The sequence below is a fragment of the Aspergillus costaricaensis genome, assembly GCF_003184835.1.
Source record: "Aspergillus costaricaensis CBS 115574 unplaced genomic scaffold BO79scaffold_1, whole genome shotgun sequence".
NCBI classification, from domain to species: domain Eukaryota; kingdom Fungi; phylum Ascomycota; class Eurotiomycetes; order Eurotiales; family Aspergillaceae; genus Aspergillus; species Aspergillus costaricensis.
Genome location: NW_020291801.1, coordinates 2,048,982 through 2,067,432, shown reverse-complemented (window position 1 = coordinate 2,067,432; position 18,451 = coordinate 2,048,982). Strand labels below are relative to the sequence as shown.

Here is an 18,451-nt window from a genome sequence, read left to right as displayed (position 1 = left end):
TAGCCACCACTGACTTGCCGCCAATTCTGGGACAAAGCCACACGCGGCAGCCTTTTGTCAAGGCTTGCGAACCCGCAAAGATGACATGCGCTTTCAAGTCAAGGGGTGCCAACTATCTGAGAAACTCAGAACGCAATATTATCTTGGCAGAGCAAAGTCTTGGTTCTAACGGCCATCACGTTACCTTCCATTGATAGTAGCGTCGAGTTGACATCCATCTTCTACTTACTATGATGCTGGCATTGATTCCGCAACACTACCTAAAAGCGGCACTGATTCTCACCGGTCGAGTGCTATAACTATCTATCTATCAGGTACAGCTTTAAATGACTCAGTTCGTCACCTTTATAGACATACCCCGATCGTAGCCCTCTGAGAGCCTAGAGAGATACATCGCCGACGCTACAATCGCAGCCGGGTTTGGGACTAGGTTTTCTATACACACATGTTAATATTGGCAATGCATACCTAGCGACAAGATATTGATAAATATTATCCTGAGATATGTCGCTCGTGGTTGTGTGACAGACCAGCTAAGCTATAACATATAGCCGCAGGAAACAATGAGTTTGAGGTGTACTCGAAGCCAGAATCTTTGAGCAAGAAATTGTCAAGCATTTAGAAATCTTACCTTGGCACAGTCATTATCTCGGTCGAATATTGAGCGGCTTCTGAATGCGCTAACATTTCCTCAAAGAGCCTTGGGGCAGCCGCCTTACATTTATGGAAGTCAAAGACCAGACAATTTCTTCCTCAGACCATGCAAATGCCATATCATTTTAGTAAGTACGATTACAGTGCCTGGTCTATTGAATATAACAAGGATGAGTTCTTTCTGCGCAGTCGCAAAGATGCCCGTTTCTAGCCAATCGGTATCCGTGTATTCAACAGACATTCGAAGAATACACCCACCAAACTTCCTATGTATTCGTCAATGATATATAATATCTGGGAATGGAAAGGTCATGTCTGTTCTCTGCCATCACTTTTATATAGAAGGCGCAGGATTACGCCAGACATCCAATATAAGATTCAAGTCTCCCCCAAGCCTCCAACTTAAAAACGACTACTATATGTGGGGACCAATGTGCACTAGATATGATTAAGCACCCCATTAACTTAGCTGACAATATGTAAATACGACGGTGTTTAGTTGAGACTAGGCACTTTCAACTCTAAGATGTTCTTCATGCAAGATTCTCAATTCCTGATTTGAGCGGGGGTATCTGAGGTCGTAAATATATGCAAGGTTCTACCCATCAAGCAGTATACCCATAACGCCAACATCATCACATTATAGGAAATTAGTAGGCCCTATCAAAAAAAAGAATCAGAGATGATAATCACCAGATAGGGTTACATATTCTTCTCAAATTCTTTGATATTGTTACTAGACACACTGCGATTAGGTCGAAGGTGCTTGAAAGGCTAGGAAGGAATAGACACGGGGTAAATTTATATACTATTCGATATCAACTTTCTCGTAGTTATTACAATGCAGCTCTAAATTTTGAACGCTAATTGCATGGTAAGTCGTAGGTAGATACACAACTTTGATGTCTCTGACGAGAGCCCGTCCTCTAAAAGATCATTTCTCCCTGAGAATTTGGACTATTTGAGAAGTAAGATCTAGTTTCAACAGAAATATTGTGGACCTCTTTACCAAGCTTGTCTTTATATATCAGTCGCCAGTGATTTGCTACGACCTTCCAGTACTGATGTCGATTAGGTGCTGATTTATATACCGATGATATTGTTCGAAGGCTTGCAATAACATGTCGTCGGAGCTTATGTTGTATTTAACAGTGTACTAAGATTCAGTGGACTTTACCCGCAAGGAGAGAAACAAAGCTAATTAAGAGAGGGTGTGCAATTTCATTCATCCGCATAATAACCTGTCGAGAACTGGCGTTGAGCATGGCTACTAGGTGAGATCTTTTCGTGTACCAGAAATATACACCGAAGTAGACTAGCAAGAGAAGTAATTGAAGCATCCCCGTTGGTTGGGGCAAGGGATAGTATAGTATGTTGTGTAGGGATTAAACATACAACCACTACAACGAGTATATATCTCTGAAGAAGTAGAAGATTAAGCCAGGCTCCTTCTTTCCACCGAGAAGGATTCCGGATATCCCATAGTATCATTTTTCACAATGAAGGAACATCTGCTCCCTAATGGTATTTATTCCCTCAATAGATAATGCATACATACTACTCAAGAAATGAAACAACCGACCTACACGGCATGACTTCCCTGACATCTACCCAGCAACCATCTGACAGATGAAATTCCCCTGTCTGTCAAGTCCCACACGTCCATGGAATCGGCCAACAAGCCTAAATATAGACGACGCATTCCAAGATCTATCTCTCTACAATAATCACAGCAACCGGGGCGCCACATAAGTAGATATATCCCCTTAGACTTAGTATATTAGCCACCCCTGACTAGTTGAATGATCGACATACCAAGATCACCAGAGATACCAGATACCTGGTGCTGCGACAGTGACCTGAACTTGGTATTCTGCAGAAGAGAGAGAGATGTGGGGTGGGGGTGACGCTTTCAGGAATGTGGCGAGCGTCGGGTTCGGCCAACGATTGCTTGTTTTATATTTAGTAACGGCATGGTTGATTGAGTGATCTCAGACATATTATGTATGTTGTTTCAGTTCTATATACAGATAAGTGGACGTTGCTGTGGGGGTTGTTTTGGGAGGTTTTGCTAAGGAGTGTGGTTTTATGTTTGATGCTGATTGATTGGTTTGATTTATATTCCTGGGGGGTTTTAGTGGATGACTTGGTAGAGGGTGTTGGGAAATGATGTTGTGGTTGGCTAGTACTGGTATGTTTTCGGGGATATATATTTTGGTGTGATCATGTTTATAGTGGGGAAGATAGTAGTAGTGATAGAGACATGTGATATGTATTCGGTTTTCCTGAGCATTAGATTGAAGTTATGCATATGAGGATAAAGTGGAATTCATGGCTGTCAGCTCGAGGACACATTTTGACCACATACGATAATCATTCCCGCTGTGTACTAGTATATATTATAAACAGGGAATGGGCGATGGTTACCTCAGATACAAGCCAAGGGGTTATGGTAGTCTAGTTCGAGTTCTTCATCCGCCACAGACTACTACAGTACAATATGCCTAAACATACTGATAATTTCCATAGCAAGAAAGAGCGGTATCCTCTAACCAGAATATGGATAGGCCGCTGTCAAAGCATGGAATACGGAGATGCCTAACCGTCCGTTGTGTTTCACCATTGGTGACAGATGGACCCTGCATTAGTTGACTAGCACATGACAGGTTGTTTCTGATGTCATGTGAAAGAGACACACCTCAGTTCGCCCGTAAGATCTTACAGTAGAATCAGCGGATACTCATGGACATTCTCATCACATGTGATGAGACCAACGGCTGACTGCTAAGTAGGCAGGTACGTTGTTGTCCTTTGCTGGTGCCAGCAGAGCTTTTGCTGTGTTTGGATGTTTTCCCGGGCTATCGGCTGTTTTCTCCACCATCAAATCAACTCTCGGAAGTTACCACAAACAGGTTGGCAAGATATTGCTTGGCGAACCAAAACGTCATTCCATTCCCTCGACGAAGACATGAAGAAGTTAAAATAGAAGCGTCGCCACGGATGGCATCTCACAATAAGCCGAAAAGGGTCCTCTGTTCTGGAGAACAAACTAGATAGTTTAGATGATCGATAGATTGTCTTACCCCTCCCTACTGCAAGTAAGTGCTACTGCTAGCCTTGTGGTCCTTGGGGCACTGAGACCTTGTTGGTTTTCGCTTTCAGGGGGGCGCGCAAAGATGACCTAAAAAAAGGTAGACAAAAGAGGGGAAGTGCAGGAAGACAAGAAAGACAGAAATAAGAAAAAACCGATCTAGCTAGCGTAGGTACCAGTTAGTCTTTTTTTCGCACAGGGGTGGGCAACGAATGATGAAGGGTTTAGTTGGCAAAGAATGGGCCAAGTCAGGCACCGTCGACGCGTGATAGGCCAGATGGCCGGAATGGGGAAATTACCGGCGAACCTTAGCAACCACGCCAGCGACCATGCCAAGGCCGACTAGGCGTAAAGCGGAGTCTTGGACCACGCTTGAGTGGAGGGCCAAAGACGAGTTTAGTCCCCTTTTGGTCGAGGACGAGTAAACAGCTGACTAGACTAACTGCGAATAGTACTGGTAGTAAACTCTGCCCCAGGCCAACTGTCCACCCACCCCTGCCTGCACTCGGTCTGGACTGCGCCTAAGCGCCCTTGCGCCTCGTTCCTGTCGTGCCGGCGTCCACCGGCCTGCCTCTCTCCCTGCCCTGCCCGGCACTCCTCTCTCCTCCTCCCTCCGTCGTCTCCTCTTTCTCACCCTTCCTGCGCTCGCTCTCTTTTCTGCCCTTTCTTTCCCTTTGTTCCTTTTCTTCCATTCTCCCAGGCGACAACCCCCATACCAACCCCTCCCCTCATTCTTCCTCCTTCCTCCACCCCCGTCACGTTCTCTTTTCCCTAAGCAGGTGTCGGCTTCACTCTTTCAGCTGCTCACCTTGCTGTCCGTTCGTTCGCTATAACCAACCTGGTCGATTTCCATCACCCCAGTTGAAGCCAACCTCCCCACACTCGCCTCGACTACTTGATCCTACCGACCTGATACATTCCCTCCTTTTGTCCAACGATCCCGTCTCCAACCGGTCCTTCCATACGAAAAAGAAAGAAAGCAGATCCGACAATCTGATTCTATCGCCACGAGACCCTTGTTGAGACATTGTAAGTGACTGTCGACGACAGGCCGCTGTGCTGTGTGCCATATCCAGAATTGACCCGGGTATCGGAGGAAATAGTACAACTTCAATTCTTGAAATAACTTCGCGTATACCGAAAAGCACGCGGTTACTATCCAAACTCTTTCATTCGGATTGCATCCGAAGACCTATAAAACATAAAAAATCCAACCATCAAAATCATGTTCAACCCTATTTCGAAGCTTGTTCGGCGCGGTGATTCTGGAAGCAACGATGGCCTCTCTCCCTACATGGTCGATCTCCTGATTTCCTTGCTGGTTCTCATTCTGCTCGGTCTCGCCCTGGTCGGTGCTCTTCTTGTCTTGCGCCGCAAGCGCCTGAACCGCGAACAATCCGAACTTCCTGTACACAACGGGCAATGCGTGCCCAACCACCGTCGATTCACCGTCTCTGCTTCGCCGAACGCCAAGACAGAGTCCGTTCTGGTTTATGACGAGAAACGCAGTCTCATTGAGAATTCGTCGAGTCCCCCGCCCAGTCCGGTTCCCGAAATCCGCATCACGTTCCCGGAGGAGGAGGACGAATCCGGCAAGCGCAAGGCGGGTCGAGTTGTGGTTGTGAGAATTACCGACGCTGGTGGAGTGGGCTTGGAGCCTTGCAACGAGGAACTTCCGCCGTATCAATCCAGCGATGCGGAGCGATTCCAGTCGTTGGATATCGAGCGCATGGGTGGGCTCAAAGAAAAGGAAGCCACCAATAGATGGTCTTAGAAGGATCGAACTGCTGAACGACAAACCGTCATCTGCTCATTCTTCCCATCGACTGATACCCCCTCGAATGACCGACGTCGCTTGTTTGTCGCACCTGGACGAGATTCGAAAAGCATGACGATATCCCGGCGAAGATTTGCCTCGTTTCCATCTCCGTATTTAGACCGCTCTGCTTCATATTACCTTCGCGACTTGCACATACGCAAATACTCCGTCCTGTTTAGCCACCACGCTCGCCGTTTGACCCTGGGTTTCAGTATCGACCAAACTTCAAGCGCGTCAAGTTATAAACTGACCGATCTGTGCTTACTGGCCCGACCTCTGTACAGCAAGGCTTGCTGGTTTTTCCTTGATATTTTGTGCTTTATTCTCCTTGATAAGGCGTTCATTTCTTGTGCTTGGCCACTTTGGTTCTCTTCACCCTGCCACGTCACTAGGGTTGAAGAGACGTTACGCATTGGTTTGGTTGAAGTTTTCATTCTCCTCTGCATTCTTACTTGCTTCTTATCTTACCATTCTCTTCTCCCACGCTCGCCCTCTACAAGTCTCGGGTTTGCGTTCAGGGGTGTCTTACAGCTGGATAATGTATGTACCTAGTCTGACTCTGCATTGGATGGCCGCCTCACGAGGTGTGAGCCCCAATGAATGCGTTTATTTGATAAATACATGAACTCTTGATCAGCGACTTGACGAATTTCAATTATATTGGACTGGTGTCTACCCGTCCACGTGACATAAGCTCTGACCTAGAAGTGACATTTGGTTCAGCCGTGCTTACAAGACAAGATGTACAATGAAATCAGTTTAGCACCTTTACTCAAAGGCAAACTGGTCTAAAAGCCGTTCGCACCATTAATGGTCCTGGCAAACAAGGAGAGAACCCCTTTGTCTTCCAGCCGAATGTATTTGCCCTTAGGAGTGGCAAACAAAGCCTGAAAGGGTCTCTTGAAACATTCCACTAAAGAACAGGGTTAGCTAGCCGTGGGACTGGAATCAGGGGCGGGAATTGAAGCTAAAAGTTACTTTATATCAAGTTAGTCTTGGCTTATTCTTTTAGCCACGTAGGAATAGATCATTGAATGTATTATCTGAGTGTCTGTCCTGTTCCTTCAGCGGATACGAAAAGATTATATTCGTCGAGGTAACGATGTAGTGGGTTACTCTTATGACAATATGATAGGGTTTTGGACTTGAGTCATTGATTATGCAGCTGAGTAGTACTAGGTTTCTGATGCAGGTTGTACAAAGTGATTGTATTGGATTTGATCTTGTTCGTTATCTCCCTAGTGTATTTGGTTAGCACGTGGATACTAGTTATGTTGGGCATAAAAGCTTATATAAGGTGGCTTAATGTTGATTAGTTAGCTATAGTTAAATAGTTATTCTACTCTTCATCAAGTATACCATCTCACTTCAGCCAACCCAAGCTGTTGATAGTCAGAGACCCCAATATCCGTGGGAATATCATCGGCTAATTGCCAGATAAGACAAGGAGCTTACCGAGCATCCCAACATTCGCCTCATTCACCATTTGAAGCCTCCGCCATCTGCTATAATCAGGCAGAGGAGAGCGCAGACAACAGCTATTCCATGGAAAGTACCTTACGATAGAAGTCGAAACAAGACGGATTCTACCATAATGATGTGCCATCCAATAAAAGTGCATGCTTGCTCTTCCTTTGTCTCCTGCTATGATAGGTTCAGATGCCACCGCGTGATATGCTCTCAATGGTGGTGATGTGGTATGCACCCTTCGACATCGGAGTTTGTTAGGAAGATAGCTTTGAGCATGAATGGATAGAGAGGTACCTCCCTTGGTGTAGTGAAAGTCACAAGATACTGATGACTATGGTTTCAGGTACCTCGGGTTCGGCCATCGCACAGAGATATAGAGGAATGGAGAGTCTGCTGAAGAGTGGAGCGATCTTGAGACACATTAGTGATTGAAAGAAACATGCCTTCGGGGTATTGGCCTACTCTTGTGGGAAGATCAGAGACACTCGTAACGCCAGTTGCTTACACCATTCGGGTTCGACCAGGGAGTTTGCTGAAAGCGGATTTGACTTTGAGACACAATGGTTTGTCTCAAAGAGTAAAGAGGAAAGCCCTTCAATGACAGTCGGATTCACGAGATGCACGAGGTACAACAACAAAGATGCTGGATACAATACAGTGTGAGGACAAGTACCTCAACGGCTGTGTCCGTCTCGTTTGATTCGCAAGAGGTATCTTCTTCAAGACACCAGCAGGTCACAAGGTCATTACCAAGAGGCCTCGATCGGCTATACTCTGTGACCAGATGGATGAGACCGAGAAACGTATTCTCCAAGATCAACAGAAACAGCACTGATGATACAATCTTAACTTATAAAGATGCCCGTTACATCCACGGCATGATTGGAAAAGAAACTAGCAATCAACCCCTCTCAATCCATCTCATCGCCTCTCATCCCATCTTGTCTCACTTCAGTCTACTCCCTTGCACTATGGCTACTCCAGCTCTAGTTCCTGCCCCGGCTTTGCCACCAGATTTATCTTTCAGTTTCCCCAACCCTGCCAAATTTTCTGCATCCCCGAAACAGGAGTTGAGACAATACGTGGCATGGCTGCTGAGGGAGGCCGAGGTACCTGCTTTTCTTTGGGGGCCTGAGATAACGCGGATATACGGAAGCAAAACCCATTTTGAAGTAAGTGTCCTAGACTATTCCCTACCCCTTCACCTTGTATAATCATTGTCAGCTGCTAACATTTCTTCTTCTTGCACAGTACAGCATATGGGCAGTGAAAGATGAGCTCATGAAGAAGGCCGTGCAAGTGCTCAACGAGGCCGGATTACGACCCTGCAAAAAAGGCCGTCGTTGCGCGAAGCACAGGGACCTTCCATTTCCCGACCAACATTACCACAAGGTCCTCAAACATTTTAATACCCATGTCAGTCACGGCGTTTATCTGTACCGGAAGTCCCGGTTTTTCCCACATTTTCCCGACCCGCCACTTGTCAACCCCAAGCCTGATGACCGATACTATATGCTCAGTTCGAACAAGCGGCTCCCAGACTGGAGCTATAGCTGTGAACAAGTAAAACGCATGTCCAAGGATGGGTATCCCGTTATCATTCCTACTCCTGCCCGATATCTAGAAGCCGTCTGCCTGCAGTCGGTCCGTCACTACGAAGTGCAGGATGGGAGTTACTTTTGGAACGGAGAGAGACGCGCCATGATACATATCTTGGAAGATCGTTTTACTGATATATTGAAACTGGATGACCTTGATGAGCCATGGCATGAATATGGCAAATTAAATATTGACCGCGGTTATGGTGATCGCGCAGGTGACTATGGTGGCCAGAAATACAGGCTCTTCCTCTATCTGGACATGAAGAAGAAAGGTCAACTTCCACCACCCGAGACAAAGGCAAGAATTAGATGGTTAAGACCAATCCCGGACCTTGTAAGGGAATGGGGCCTGCCCCTGGATTTACTAGACTGATGGTTACCTTGACGCACAAGTCCTTTTTTTTTTCTTTTCTATTTTTTTATTCTCAGTGATATTGACAGACGTGGCTTGCTTTGCCATTTATCGGGTACCTCTCGGTTTTTCTCTCCTCTACATCATTACGCTCATTACAACTATATAATATATATATACATATGGCTGCCTAGCGCTATACAAACTGATCATAACTTCTTTTGCTACGGAAATATCACAGGCGTGGAGTATCTTGTATACCAAAAGCATTCTCCTTCTATTAAAAACCCCTTCAGCAAGAGTAAGCATGTGATAAATAGTACTAGGAGACGTAAAAGCAGTCTAGGGATACGTTAAGATAACAATGTATAAATCCACAAAACATTAATAAGAGACAAAGGAAACAAACAAATTAATTATGGGGCTAGGGGAATAACAGAAATGTAAAGAAGGAAAATGAGAAAGGAGACCCGAAAAAAAAAAAAAAAAAAAAAAAAAAAAAAAGGCAAGGAAATGACAGAAGCTGAATCCCCGAAACCGCATGAGATTGAGCCCACTCAGACTTCAAAAGGCTGTATCCCATTTATATTTTTTGCTTGCTTTGAGGGAGGGTTTCACAAGCTGCAGCGATGCCCACTGACGATCCATGAGCCGGCGTCGGAATGATCGACCGGGGAACAGTTCCATTAGCTTGATAACATCTTCGGCATCTCTTTTATTCTGCTCCTCTGACCGGTTCCCACAAGCTTGGGCTTTGAATATAATCAATTCGGTCAGAGGAATGACAGGGAGATGATCGGGATCCAAATTGCCGAGCAGTTGCAGATTTTTCGGAATCGTCGTGAACTATATAGTATAAAAAATGATCGAGAAACCATATGATCAGTAATATGTAACTTCAATTGCATCAAGAGAGCCTTGGATTGCAAAAGGGGAGAATGTTTTCAGCCTGAAACTCACATCATCGGTTGGTCGGATGCCAATTCGAATGCAGCCATATATCGTATGCCAGACCAACTGGTCTAGCCGCATTTCAAAATACTGCAGTTTGGACAATACTTTCTTGAGTTTCGGTGCAAATTCGGGAGGGAAGATCGCAATGTCGAAATTGTCCTATAGCTATTGATCAGCCTGAACGCTGTAGTAGTCATGAGCAGGATCGATATCCTACTACTCTACATACCTCAACGGAACGTTTTCTGAAGTAGCAGCGCACGGCTGCACCCCCAACTATGACACATTGGGCCCGATCATACCCGGTGATAGCTTTTATCTCCGGACTATCTCTGAGGATTTGAAGGAATTCCTTGATAAATTGTAGCATGTCGCTATCTGATACCATAATGTTATGGAGTACGAATCTGTTGTGATCGCGAAGAGTGGTGGAGCTGGGAAAAAATGAACTGCGCGTATAGAGGAAGAAATCAGAGCTGTGTGATGAGCAGAGAACAAGATAGTGAAGAAATCGCTGGATTTCTTCGTAGATTTATACATAACGATAGGCCCCTTCTCAAAGTCTAACAGCATATGAAAAGGATCACATGGTGGTATAGTCGCTTTCGCAGTATCTGCGCCCAACTGTGGACCATCAAAAGGCGACTGAGAGTGCAAGCTGAACAGCCAAACTCAGAGCTCATCCCCAAAGTCAATCACCAAACATTTCCAATGGGAGGATGATGATGAGGAGCACTGTGGCGCGTTCATGTTGTTCTCGCTCAAGGAAGCTTCTAAGGCTGAAACTTGTTACCACTGGGGGACCATCCCGTTACTGAAGTAGCCAGGCTGGAATGATAGACTGTCATCCAGGTATGATGGACCCTAAACCATCGGATCTTGGTGAGACAGAATAATTCAAGAATTAGCGGGCCCGCACATACAAGCTCAGGCCTGAAACAAGAATGACACAGCCAGCGCAGGCTAGGAAGGAAACTTCTTGTAGCGTCGTCAGAGAGACGGAGATGGAGAGAGCCCTAACATCAATAGGTCGCCATCCGGCGGTGATGAAAGCTTCATGCTTCTTGTTATTGTATAGGAGGCATAGACTATACCTACCAGCCCAAGCAGATGGACATTGTAGGGATAGCCAAAGATACATTTTCTCTGTAAGAAGAATGCCCTCTGGCGTGCGTGCAAGTAGTTCTGTTGATGCTGGCAAGTCAATTTTGAGTGACTGTCCTGTCACTGGTCTGTGGCTATTGAAATAAGGTTAGCAGTTCGTATTTGCAGGTGCTATCCCGTTAATAGTAGATCAGAACTTGAAGAACACTTCCGGGTCCCGCCAGCATTAGGGCGTCCAGCCAGCCTGTGGTATTCTCACATTATCGCTGAAATTTAGCGGAGAGGGTCACATATGTCTGACTGGCGGGTGAGGAAGGTGGGATGAAATCTAGACATTGAGACACATAATCATCCGATCTCTGGAATCCGCAAAACTTCCCCTGCCGCCTATACCAGTCGGGATGATTGATCGATCGCGTGGGCTTTTCGCAAGAGACCGTGTGGTTAAGCTGAGACCTTTTCAGGGCCAAGCCCCAACTCCCTCCCATTGACAATCCGACCAATTCTGGGGCCACCACTATGGAGTATTGACAACAGCCCTTTCGCTCTTTACTTGACTAGCGTTACGTATGTGTTGGACTCTCCTAGATTGATAAGCTAATAACAGCCCGCATTTGTCTATTGTGATCGACAGCCTGCAAAGATCCAGAAAGCGCTTCCTCTTCCTCCCACTCCGACCCGAGACAAGAACGCAAACTAGCTGGCGCCACTTCGCTTACCCAGAGACTCCGTATACAGTACTTATTCTGGGAAGGAAAGTGGCGTAAACGCCTCACAATGTGCTCTGTAGGTTCTAGAAGAAAGTTAAGAGGGATCACCATATTAGCCCAAACTTAGTGTAGTATCAGGCCCCCTGCAGCTAGCTGCTCCTCATGTGTTGAACTTTTGATGCAGCATTCGGGAGAAATCTCCCAAGACTAACTATATGGGACCCTGTACTGTAAGCCAAGTACCAACTAAATTCTTTAACCATTCCTGCTGTCTACGCGACTTTTCTTGAGAACCTCTGTGAAGATTCAGATAGGTTTTAAGATAGATCCAATCACACGCTTCCCTGTCCTGGTCCCTCCGAATGTACAGGGATTCTGTCGGGTCCCAAGAAAAGATCAGCTACCACACTTCATCTCTGTCATGTCTTGCAACCTCCCTCTAGGTGATACGTATAAGTACAATTTATACTCATAGGGTATTTCACACACTTTCTACACAACTAGTGAGCACTCACTACTAGCTACATGAGCACATCTCAGCTGTCACAAGGTATTATAGCCAATCTACCCTGAAAGATAATAATATCCCAAATCAAGAAAGGAAAGAAAAAATTAATCCTCATTTACTGCCCCTGACCTATACTGAAACCACACACATCTTCATCTTCTCCGAACTCAATCTATCAGACCCGCTTTTACGACTGACAGAGTTATCCACTGTTTGATACTGTACTCAGACTGAAATAGAACATGACTCAGGCCACTATCGTAGTTACCGACCTAACCATCATGCTGTGGCGTTGATCGATCAGGTTCGCGGCCGATAGTTTGAACTAAGTGGTTATATGAGATGGGTGATAAGTATACCATGTGAACTACTGTAGGTATAATAAACAAACTACAGGGCGGGTGCGGGAAGTGGGGATTTACTATCAATCAAATATTGATGTATCTATCTACTATGTGATGTCATAGATGTCTTGGTATCTCGTTGTATCAACTTTATTTAGCACTGCTCTCCTATCGCAGAGTGAAAGAATGGTGATTCACTACCAATGTGTGAGACGGTGTCAAGGGCGGAATTGATCATCAATGAAGTGATAAGCTGTTTTTTATGGGTTTGAAAAAGACTAAGGTCATAACTACGTTTCTGGTCTACACAGCTGAAGATGGTGCGATACTACATCTGATTAATTATTTCATTTCCCAAGGTATGCCTGAGTGGACCAGGACAGTAAAACATCGCAATGAAAGAAGCATGAGGTAAAAAGAAAAGAAAGACTTTCTGAGGACAGTAAACTTTTGTTTTGCGTGCTGCAGGGCAAAAGGGGTATTTACACAAGTCGCAAAGCATGGGTGTTAAGATGTACAGTCATCCGTCGTAGCAAAAGGGTCATAAGTGAGTCAATGAAAATCAGGTGAGCTATTACTGTTTCGTTTTCGTTTTTCTTTTCTGGCCCCGGGTTTTCCATTCCTGATTTGGTCGAGCTAAGCCAAGATAACTTGTGGCCTTCAACGACCCCAGCGCGAAAAGTCCAAATTCTGCAGGATATTCGTGTCTGCAGCCGCGTTCCAATCGGTCGCAAAATCAGTCCGGACAGAGGTGTTGCGCGAGGGTACTTCTTCGGAGAATATGTTGGCTTTGGTGTTGCGGCGTTGACCGGGATAAGTCCCTTCGGCAGCCTCAGAACTTTGAGCCTGGTTTCCTAGCGCTCGCTCGCGAAGTCTCTTAATCTCACGAAGTCTGTTGCGCCACGATGAAATGTGCTCGCCTCCTTGGCTGTGCCAGACAAGCGAGAAAACAGACGCGTTGAGAGCGAGAATCCGAACGAACGGGGCCAGGTTCTTCCCGGAGATAAGCTTTGGCACCGCAGCAGGTGATATTTCTGGGAACCCGGGCTTGCTCATCACCTTCACTTGGTAAAACATGTTCTCAAAATCGGTTCGTCTCGACTCCGCGCTGCTAGGATCATTGGTGAGACGGCACACAGGGTTGATAACAATGTTGACAAAGTTGAATTGAGAGGGTATTGTATTGAAGTTGAAAGGTGTATTCGACCGGTTGAACACGATGTTGACGAAATCATTTCCTATGTGGCGTTTCTTGTTGATGCAGGATGGGTCGTTATCAAAGTTCGTAGGCATCATGGTCGGAACATGGTAGACAATCTCCGTAACTCGGTCACGCCATGCATAAGTGAATTGGCCATCGAAGTCCGCATGCAACCCTTGGGTATTGAACCGAGCACCCTGGAGCGGTACTTTGGTTCCGAGTCTTGACAGAAAGTATTCGTAGTCTGGGCTGCCGCTGGTATTCGACAGAATTTCTGCTTCAGTGGTCTGACCGTTGTCGATGTATATGACACCAATCTTGTGTCCATCCACAATGTCATTGCGGTCAAAGGTGTTCAGTGCTCGGCGTGTGATGTCATCATCGGGAAGAGGAATTGGTTGCATCACCGTAGGTGTCGGGAAAGCCGTGGTTGTCAGCTGAAGCATGATATGGCTCGGGAGGACAGCAGTGCGCATGGTGTCAGAATGTAAGTGGGCATCTGGCGTAGGCGGGACTTGGTGAGGAAGAACAGGTGCAGTTCGTTGCTGAAACATTGCGTAGGTAGTCCCTGACGCTTGCCTCTTGGTGACCTGAGTCAAGCCTGATACTCCAGCCGTCTCAACAGTCACGATGCTCATACCTACAATCCAAGACTTATTCACTGCAGGTCCATCTTCAGGCGTGGGGGGAAAGGTCGGATAGGGTATAGTGTCCCCCAAATCCGAAAAGGCCGCTCTCTGCATCAAGTCGATGAAGACCTGGCTTGGCTCTTCGACTGTCTCTCTACCGTGTTCATCCCGATATATGAGTCTGCTAGTTATCCAATTCACGTGTTTGGCTCGATCCTGCAATTTCAATGAAAGAAACCAGAAGATCATGACATGATACGTAAGAGTATATATGTATCTTGACATCCCGTCCTGGAGTGAAGAATCAGACGACTCTGCGGGCGAAGCCATAGTATCTCGGACACCACTCCCAAGCCTTGTTGGAACCTGAACATTTCTGGTGGGCGACTCAGAAGCCTTGAATCGCTGTTCCCTGGAAGTCTGTAGAAATCGGATACAGATGCCAAAAACAGTGCGGATCTCTTCCTCGCGTAGGTTGATATAGACATCAGGAAGGCGTGCAAGAAGAGCCAAAAACTCCAAGATGTGCACAGCAAGATTGGACATTGTAATCACTTTGGACATCTTGTCAAGGATTCCGTTGAGTGACTTAGTTACCGAAAGGGGAATTTCATGGCAACAGACAGAGAGCGCATGTATGCATCCGCGAGACGTGCCACCCCAGGATCCAATGATACCCATCATGAATGCACGGACAAGCTCGTCTTCTTCGCTTTTGGCAAAGTGTTCATGATAGCTGACTAGGGAGCAAAGAAATTCGAAGATGTAACCAGCCACGTCGGTCTTCTTGCCACCTGTGGACGGTGGAGGCTCACGAAACGTGTCATTTTTCACCTGATCGCAAAGGATACTGCGCAGTAATTTGATTTGGGGAACTGCGTTGCTGAAGAGATCTTTATTCTGAAGTTGGCTTGCAAGATGGGTGAGAACGTAGCTGTAGAGATCCCAGTTAGACTCACGTTGCAGCAATGAGATGACAGTCTCAAGCCACATGTTCGCCTTCAATGCAACCTTTTGCGCAGGTTCAGATTCTATGTGGTGACTCGTTTCTGGCGTGGCATACGCGTATACGAAAGGACTCGACTCATCGGGGGGTGCTTCAGGAAGGGCCTGCGGGGTCGCGAAGGTCCAAAGTGGAGGCGTCAGTCTTGAGGCCCGAATGGGAATGCTTGGATTACGTCCTGACGACCTAGAAAGCACCGATAGCTCCCGAGCCGAATGCCTTGCATGGGCTGCTGGTCGCCCTTGGTCGCTATCAACGTTATGTTCACCAGCCGGCTCACCCTGTTGTTTTGAACCTGCTTCAACATTTCGCCCGGAAACGTTCATCATGAAATCCTGTTCAGAGACGGAGGTCACGGTGATCGAGCCTGACGAATCGCATCGGAGTCGGAATAATAGCTTCAGTGATGTCAAACGCGAGTCCACCGGCCTCTCTGAGCATTGAGCTATGTTCAGAAGTGCTTCATACACCAAAGCCGCCTTAGTCGCTGACATGTTTAGGGATCGGAGGAACATCCTGACAAGTCCAATAGTGCAAATGTTGGCCAAGGAAAGCTCCATAACACTGCTAAAAGAACGGCGTTCCGAAGACAAAGTTGTCGAAGTCTCAGAGCCGATCATACCCTCTTTGTCCAGGTCTTTGCTCATGGGCGAGCTTAACACTGTCACCAAACTTTTAAAGCTTTCATTATCACTGACGAGCACAGAAGCGTCGACAAGAAAAGAGACCAACGACTCTAGAAATAGAATATCGTCCTCCTCAGCGAACCTTTCCAGCATGAGGTCAAGGAGTCCCTGTTCCTGGAAGAGAACCAGAGAATCGTATGTTGAGAAAGAATCCTTCACAGTATCCAAAGCCAAGATCCGAACGTCGGATGGTTTGCTGCGGGAGCGGATGAAGCATCGGATGAGACGTTGGTTCTGCTGTACCCAATCCGGGCTCTCCGGGGAGCAAAATCCTTCGGTGCGGATAGTGTTGAGAACGAGCTCAGCCTGGGGAGGCTCGATATGTCGACAGGCATTCATTAGGAAACGGGTGGCGTCTAGCCGCTGCTGATGATTTAAGCGATCCCAAAGCGCTTCCAAAGTAGATGCAATCTGAATGGTGCTTGCCAGGATGTTAGACCGTGTGTCATCTAACACGCTGCCGCGCGGCTGCGCATCAGGCATTGTGAAGGAAGATTCTTCGTGTTCGTCAACGGCCCTAAGAGAGCATGTATTCAATAAATTCACAAACTCGCTCCAGTCATTGTCCAGGGCCGTGTGAACGTAGTCACCTTCCAAAACATTCAAACACAGCTCCAAGATATCTGCCTCCAACCGGCCATCGTCCTTCTTTACAACAACCTGGAGCGACTCTATCAGATGCCCGAACTGGAATCTGGGTATCCCATCTTGACCATACGCGCGCACAAGATCCATGAAAACATAAACCGCTCCCCGAACAACGTTGAGGTTACGAGAGTTTTCGCCGCAGGACTCCCTTAGAAAAGCATATAGGTTGTCCATCATTTCGGACTGCCTTTTCGACTTTGCTAGATTCCGCACAGCTCTCGACGTCGGACCGGACAACGATTTGACAGATGCATGAATGCTGCACAATACCTCGAGCATGGGAACGAAGCTTCCATCCGGAACGTCTGCATAGAGTATTACAGCATCAAAAACGCCCAGGGAGTTCTTAATGTCAGCGGCAACACTTGTCTTTCGGCAAATCGTGAAAGTCTGATCTAACAACGTCTGTACCTCTTCGTCGCTTGGTGGCTTGCGTTGTAGTGTGATAAGATCGATCGCAAACTGTAGGAGGTCATCTAATACAGCGCCATCGTATCCTAACCCATTTGTTTTGCCAACTTTGGTTTTCCTAGCTTTCAACCGCGCAGATGAAACCAATTCGTATAATGGAAGCAAGCAAGACGATATCACAGGGAGAATGGACGAGGCTGCAAACTCTAATTTTCGGCCATGATCCGATAGAGCTATCAAGGACTGCACACGCGCGGGAACAACGTCATTGTCTGATGGTTTTGCTATTGAATCGAAGACGATGCGCCGCGCTGCGGGAGACAGGTCTTGCCGTGCGGCAACGGCTTCCAACAACATCGAACCGCTCCGTCGAGCTTCGGGTGAGCTTTCATGGTGGAAAAGATACGCCCCTGCTTCCCAAAGAGCAAGCGATTGTTCCGGAGTGAACCACTGGAGTGACTTTGATATTTGTTCCGCCTCTTCTACAGCGTGGCCTAGAGACTGCCTCTGAGCCAATGTTCGGACTGCCGTATCGAAATCCCGTGCACCAGAGGTGTCGGATGAACTGGATACGACGCTACCGCGATGCATTGAGTCAAATCCCAGTACAGTCCGACTGATCCTGCGTCCATCCGATGAATGCGATAAGGAATCACTGCTATCGTGGAGCGAAATTGGAGAAGGTGACTTTGGGCGGGAAATGCTTAGTGACTTGAGTACGTCGACAAAACTTGATGCTGCGTGCTTGGTATAGTACGGGGATTGAGCATCGTCAGAAGACATGCGTCCCAGCGGACGAGGGGGTGCGTATGGGGTTCTTCAGGGCAGAGGACTATTATATCTGTCCGATGACCGGTCAGCGACGGGATTGTGACTAGAGGCCACGGAAGGTCACCGGTCAGCTGGAACTGACCAGCTCTACATCGGCGATCCACTTTACGCAAAATCTCACATACCATTGGCAGGTCATATGGATGGATCAGGACGAGAACAGATCCGCAGAAGGCGTATATATGAGGCTTTTACCGAATGTTACACTCGGAGAGCTGCTCCCAGCGGCATATCAGTGGGAAACTAGTACTCGGACAACCGGGATCGGGGAATCGGTCAAAGCATGTATTCAAACTCTTAGGCAGACAAAGGAAGGTTGCCGAACAAGTACAGCCGGGGTGAACAAAGAGACAGGGAAGCTAAGTTGATACTTTGGGGATATAATCAGAGCAAAAGTGCGCCAAGCCACTTTTCCCCTCCGAGCAGCGATGATGA

The 18,451-nt window shown here is 46.9% G+C and overlaps 4 protein-coding genes across 4 annotated transcripts; 2 read left to right on the top strand and 2 right to left on the bottom strand.

Moving 5' to 3' along the window:
* The first annotated feature begins 4,737 nt into the window (after positions 1 to 4,737).
* BO79DRAFT_4725 (uncharacterized protein) lies at positions 4,738 to 5,661 on the top strand. Its single transcript, XM_025689299.1, has 2 exons — positions 4,738 to 4,774; positions 4,849 to 5,661. Exon 2 carries the CDS (start codon positions 4,971 to 4,973, stop codon positions 5,517 to 5,519), a length of 549 nt encoding a protein of 182 aa, XP_025545526.1. The 5' UTR covers positions 4,738 to 4,774; positions 4,849 to 4,970; the 3' UTR covers positions 5,520 to 5,661.
* Positions 5,662 to 8,005: 2,344 nt separating this feature from the next.
* BO79DRAFT_223739 (uncharacterized protein) lies at positions 8,006 to 9,008 on the top strand (the record flags this gene model as incomplete). The annotated part of the gene is made up of 2 exons (XM_025683623.1): positions 8,006 to 8,206; positions 8,286 to 9,008. The coding sequence occupies 2 exons, from the start codon at positions 8,006 to 8,008 to the stop codon at positions 9,006 to 9,008; spliced, it is 924 nt and encodes a 307-aa protein (XP_025545525.1).
* A 543-nt stretch (positions 9,009 to 9,551) lies between these two features.
* On the bottom strand, positions 9,552 to 10,329 carry BO79DRAFT_249889 (uncharacterized protein; the record flags this gene model as incomplete). The annotated part of the gene is made up of 3 exons (XM_025685789.1): positions 9,552 to 9,833; positions 9,948 to 10,100; positions 10,171 to 10,329. The coding sequence occupies 3 exons, from the start codon at positions 10,327 to 10,329 to the stop codon at positions 9,552 to 9,554; spliced, it is 594 nt and encodes a 197-aa protein (XP_025545524.1).
* A 2,622-nt stretch (positions 10,330 to 12,951) lies between these two features.
* Positions 12,952 to 18,375, bottom strand: BO79DRAFT_242050 (putative GTPase activating protein (Tsc2)). The gene is made up of 2 exons (XM_025685180.1): positions 18,142 to 18,375; positions 12,952 to 18,026 (listed from the first exon to the last, which is right to left on the bottom strand). Exon 2 carries the CDS (start codon positions 17,966 to 17,968, stop codon positions 13,268 to 13,270), a length of 4,701 nt encoding a protein of 1,566 aa, XP_025545523.1. The 5' UTR covers positions 17,969 to 18,026; positions 18,142 to 18,375; the 3' UTR covers positions 12,952 to 13,267.
* Between the last annotated feature and the right edge of the window lie 76 nt (positions 18,376 to 18,451).